Consider the following 6000-nt stretch of genomic DNA (forward strand, 5'->3'; position numbering starts at 1 on the left):
AGCTTTGGGTTCCTTTTAAAAGGTTACGGCAATAAAGTTGTTCCCCCTTTTCTTGTTTCAGTTGCTACTGGTAGTATTTTACCCTTTAAAAAATGCTATTTGGGGCTTAAATGCTGGGAGAAGATTCTGTAATCCGTTTCATCACACCATCACCTTTTCTAAGAAGTTCTACCTAAACAGATTTCAATTGTATGTTGTCCAAGGTGGGGCAGGGGGGTGTGTTTTAATAATGTAAGTTCCAGACAGCAGGAATATAATATTAATACTTGTTATTTGTATATGAACTTAGAATTTACAAAGTGCTTACTTATATGTTATTTTAAATAACTCTTCGTACTATATTGTAAGGTAGGAAGGGCAGACATTATCTCAGTTTTACCAGTGAGGAATCTGAGATCCAGAAGGATTGGGTGAGTCGCTAAGTCACACAGCTGACTATAAGACGGAGTCAAGACTTGGGAGTCAAAACTCTGGAGTCAAGACTTCTGACTCCAAGGCCAGTGCTGTTTCACCACACCTGATGCTCTGCGTGCTGGAAATGATTACCTCCGTCCCCGACCATAGACATTTTACTGTGTCGTCCATGTTCCTGCCAACTTTTTACAACATTGATTTCACCAAGTTAAACCCAAAAGTAGGGGGGAGAACATGGAGGAGTGATCTTACAACCATTGTCTTCTTATCCTTAATTAACTTCAGTGTGTCTTTGTTATAATAAAGCAAATGTGCAGCATGATTCCCCCCCTGGTTTATAGGAAGCTGCTCAGCTTCCTCAACAAAGATCAGACCTAGCTCCTCCAAGGCTGGCAGTGGGGACAGGGTTTCCTACGTGGGGAACTTATCCTCAGGGGCCCTAGTGTCACCTCTACAGTTCACTGTCCTCCAGGTGTCTTTGGCTCTTTCTTCCTGCACTGATCAAGGAAATTGTCCCCCTCATTTACTACTTTTTTACAAGAATGTATTCTTAACTCTTCCACAAACTCCTTGTATTACAGTCAACTAGACTAGGCCAGAGCATTGAAACAAAGCATCGCTGAAAAGGCTGAGTTAACAGCTAACATACAACAAGATGTTTTTGTTTGTAAGTTATGGCTTCTCCAGGGGTCAGAAGCTGCTGGCCTATGTGCTTGTTCCCATCTGTGACCAAGGAACACGTGCTTAGATCTTTGCCCTCCTTGCTGATGACACCCAAGAAAGCAAGCTCTACAGAGTGATTAGACCTCTCCCCATCATCTTTGTAGTGTCTACTTTTCTAGGTTCTCCTTTCCCCTCTGAGCCTGTTCTTATATGATGACCCACAGCAGGCATGTCCCCAGGGATGTGGTTTTACTGTGACCTCGGAAGGGCAGCCGTATCAGATCAGAGGCCGTACTGTAGTCACTTGATAGATAGGTAGATAGGTGGGTAGGTAGATATAAATTAGAAGAGGATGTTAGAAAGCATAGTTTACCTGTAATTCTGGAGAAGTCAGTAGTTCTTACACTAGTGACTGAAGCTGTCACTGTTTTGTTTTTTGTTGTCTGTTTTATCCTTCTAGGTATCATGAACTGATCACAAAATACGGCAAGTTGGAGCCTTTGGCAGAAGTGGACCTAAGACCCCAGAGCAGCGCGAAAGTCCAGGTCCACTTTAATGACCAGGTGGAAGAGATGAGCATTCGTCTGGACCAAACAGTGGCAGAACTAAAGAAACAACTGAAAACTCTAGTGCAGTTACCCCCTAGCAACATGCTTCTCTACTATTTCGACCACGAAGCGCCCTTCGGCCCAGAGGAGATGAAGTACAGCTCCCGGGCCTTGCATTCTTTCGGCATTAGGGATGGGGACAAAATTTTTGTGGAATCCAAAACAAAATAACCTCGCCAGCCTTGTGAGAACACACACAGGAGGACTTCCTGCAGGGCATTTGTTTCCTTGAGGTTTTCTTCAGGAGGGAGAAGGTTGTTTTGTTTTGTTTCATTTTGTTTGGGTTTCGGGGGGTTTTGTACATGTCCCCCTAGAATGGGTAGGGGGCTGTTTTGGTATTTTGTACCACAGATTTTTTCGGCTCTGCCACCAGAACTGGTCACATCTCCAGTCCCTGTGCCCTCCCTTAAGAAAGATGACTAAGCAGTCACCGACTTCTTACTGTGTTCCCTGGGCTCTGCCTGCCGCTTGGTGTCATGCCCGCACAGGTGTCCTTGTGACGGCGGTGTGAGCGGTGTATCCCCTGAGAAGGGTGGCTTGCACTTAAATCAGGAAACAAGGAGTCTTTTCAGGAAGGAGCACTTCTCTCTCCCAATTCCTCCTTTCCCCCCTCCCTCCCTCTCCTTTGCTTCTTTGGTTCAGTTTTTCACATTTTGACTCGGGTCCATACATGTTTACCTAGTAGTTTTATTCTGTCCATAATTAACTTCTTATTCTCAAGTTGGATAATTTTTTTCTCCCTTTCTCCCTTTTGAAATCATTTAAAGTGTTTTAAACATTTGTCAACCTGATTCTGATCTCAGGTACTCAGTTAGAACCTATAGCTCTGTTAGGGTCTGGAAGAAGAGTAGATGAAGTGTTACAACTCCAGGAAAACTTGCTGTTCATTCTGGAAGCACAACACAGCAGTCTGAGCTCTTTGCATGTAACCATCTCAGTTTTAATGTTCCTTCCACAACGTATCAACCATTACTGACAGGAAATACGTCAGATTCTGGAATTCTTTGATTTTTGCATTTTGAATGTATTTCTTCATTATCTGTCTATCTTTTTCATTACTTTAAACTGTGGGGAATGGAGGCCTGACTTTATGAAGAATCCAATAGTGTAATGGATGTACGTGCCGGGAGAGCTAAGACTTAGCTAATAAACTCTCTAGTGTGTGTGAGGGAGTTGAGTAGGGGGCCTGTGGGAGAGAGTATTGTGGCGTCCTGCCTGCCGTCATTTGAAGACTTTGCTTTTGCACTTTGCATTAGAAGTGGGAAATTTTGCTCCAAGGGAGCTTTGATTCCCAGTTCTTCCCTGGGATTTTGCGATGTCATAATTGAACACTTATTTTTGTTTTACGTTTCAGTTAGTTGCCCCCACAGCTCTGACTAATCTGGGAAGTAAAACGTAAGTGTCAGAACTTCAGATCTGCCTCCAAATCGTATTTTTTGCAGAAGCATATTTAAAGCACTTTCTTTCAAAAGATAGTCCTTACCTGCTCGGAAAATTTTTTGTTTGTTCTTCTGGACATTTGTTAATGTAACCTCTCTCTTTAATATATGTCTTTCTGGGTCCACTATGTTTACAGACGGGAGACTTGAGAAAGACAGTGCAACTGGGGCAGAAAATGTGCACATGAAGTATTTTTCAAAGAATGTAATTGTTACCTGATTGTGTTGGACCTTTTGACCTCTGTTATGTGATTCCATCCCTCCTAGAAATTCTTTACTTTCTTATGAAATGTTCAGATGACTCTTGTACACTCTTCACATATGCGGAGTTGTATTCATTACTGCTACTGTTTAAATTGTCCTGTGCCGGGAGAGCAGACGTCTATTCTCTTAATGGCGCTTCAGGTGTGGATCTTAAAGCCTGTGACCCAGGCCTGCCGAGTCAAGTGTACATTCTCTGTAACACTGGAGGTGGAAACCAAAGGGTTTGAGGAAGATGAATGAGGCCTGTTCTCCTTCTGCTACAGACTTTATCTCTCAAAAGCATGAAAATGAGCAGTGGAGAGCCAGGCTAGACAGAGACAAGAATAATTATTTTGCAATCGCATTTTCCTGGCGGATTTTTGGGAGTGGGGGGAAAGTGTGGCCACAGTGTCACGAAGACTAAAACTGTGGGTGCTTTGTGTGCGCGCGTGCAGACGAGTGTGAGAGAGAAGCAGTGCAGCTGAGCCCGTTGCTTTTGTCAGCCTGGGAAGCAGATGCGCTCTTATTTTTTGAGGTCGTATGACCGCTGACTGTCCCACAGCAGAAAGCAGAGCAAACACTTATGTTATGCTGTAATCATCAGTGGAATGGTCACAAGTAATAAGATATTTTATATATGACAAAGTTTTATGAAATGCTTTTTTACTATTAGGGACCTGTCCCTTCTGTTATTACAGAACACAGTGTCCATCAACTGCAGGCATAATTCTTCTCTTACACAATTGCATGTCAGGGGAACTTCTCATTTAATTCCATGGACGTGGGTGTTTTTAGGGCCTTGTAATGGATGGTTTTAATAACTGCTGAATAATTTTTGATTGAGAGGAGATCTAATGCAATTACCAGTCTCTTAGAGTTACAGAGCAGGAGTAAATGAGAAAAGCTATTAGAGCATGTGTACATGTAAATTTATTTGGGCGGCTGAGTAAAGATGCTGCTTTTGGAATAAAATTGGTGCTGTGCAGACACTTGTAACCAAAATTATTTTTATAAGCAGGCCATAAAGAAGGAGAGGAGAGACCATGGACTTTTGAGTCTACAACTTATGCATAATTAATTGTAGCTTATCTGTATTTTAATATCAGCTTCATCCAGGTTCAGTGAAAGCATCTTATTTACATTTATGAGGCAAGATTCTGTCGTAGCCAGTATTACAGATATGTTTCTACAGGCACAGTGACCAGAACGTATCTTTTCTAAAATAGAAAATTCTTTTCGGTTACGGAAAGGGAAAGGAGTCGTAAAAGAAAGCCAAGTCAGAACCAAGGCATCCTTTTCACGTGGGCAGCAGCCGCTGAAGCCACAGTGGGAAACTGAGGTTTGAATTTGAATTGTTGAAATCTCCCAGATTGCTTTAAAGAGAAAAAAAAAAAAAGTTCAGAGTCATATGTCTTTTTTTATTATTGAAAGTTTCTCTTGTTCCTGCACCCTCTTGCCACCATGGCCATAAATACGTAAGAAGGCAGCAGGTATGGTACTACCCTTGCTCCTTTAAGACCTTTTGGTGAACATGAGCTGTGTTTAACACAGCCGAATGTTATGATGCTCTGTTTTAAAAGTTTGTTTACTTGAAAAAAAAAAAGTTCAGTTCTAACCAGATGTTTCAGCTATGTCGCTGAATCTGCAGTGTTAGGAAGAGGGAACTGAGCACCATTTGAGGCGCGCTGGTGACAGCTTCCCCAGGTACATGTGTCAGGGTGGCTTGCTACACGGCAGGTGCTAGGCTCCAGGGCAAACAGAGCAGAATATGGAATAATAGATTGTTCTAATAAGCAAGGTCATTCCTGTTTTTGAATTTGATTTTTCCCCTCATTTCATGTTGGATTGAAAATGCAACCAAACTGCTTTCAAGAACACCCAGAAGCTATCTGTGTTACCAGATGTGTTGTGAACACTCTATTTTTCATAGGTGCTTCCTTCAAATATGTCCACTGTCGTGATGGAGAGGGACTGGACTCTCTCAGGCTCTTTACTTGCCAGTTGTCTCCTGCAGTTAATGGAAATATATATTTTATTTTAGAATATAATTTAAACATGAAGGTCTATTCTTTGCACTTTTTATTAATATATAGAGAGAGATAATCTTTAAAAAAAATTAAAAATCCAAGTCCACTTTCTCTTTGTGTTCTGATTTTTTTTTTCTGGAGTTGTGGGGTCAAAATATATGTTTATTTTTATATAGCAAAAAATGGACATCAGTGCTATGGTTGAGTCCTCGGGAATCGGACTAAGCTGGTAAGAATTTGACTATTTTAACAAACTTGGAATCTTGTCAAAGTTAGTAATTAAAACTGCAAAACAAAGATTCATAGGAAATATGTTACTGCTTTTGTGTTAGCAAAGTTTTACACTTCTGACATGCTCTTTTAAGGATAAAAAAACCTACCTTTGATTAATTTGGCATCTCCTTTTTTGAGTAAAAATCTCATTTTGATGATTAAAAATTTGCGACACTTTTTAAAATGATGTATCTTTCCTTTGAATAATAATTTTTTATAAGAATTAGAGTTTTGAACACTTGAATCCTGTCTGCTTACCAATAAGTTCTTGGTAATATGTTATGAATTAACCTATACCAAGAATTAAGGTCCAAGAGTCCAAGAACTATACTT

General features: G+C 40.9%; 1 protein-coding gene across 5 annotated transcripts in view; it reads left to right on the plus strand.

Moving 5' to 3' along the window:
• The window catches only part of TBCEL (tubulin folding cofactor E like), a 56815-nt gene extending 51310 nt beyond the window's left edge, over window positions 1–5505 (plus strand). For all 5 annotated transcript variants that reach the window (XM_074357036.1, XM_074357037.1, XM_074357033.1 and 2 more), the window contains one exon: window positions 1538–5505. In XM_074357036.1, the coding sequence (XP_074213137.1) occupies window positions 1538–1856 (319 nt within the window). In that variant the 3' untranslated portion in view covers window positions 1857–5505. The remainder of the gene's footprint in view (window positions 1–1537) is intronic.
• Window positions 5506–6000: the final 495 nt, after the last annotated feature.

This window comes from Camelus bactrianus, chromosome 33, assembly GCF_048773025.1.
Source record: "Camelus bactrianus isolate YW-2024 breed Bactrian camel chromosome 33, ASM4877302v1, whole genome shotgun sequence".
NCBI lineage: Eukaryota > Metazoa > Chordata > Mammalia > Artiodactyla > Camelidae > Camelus > Camelus bactrianus.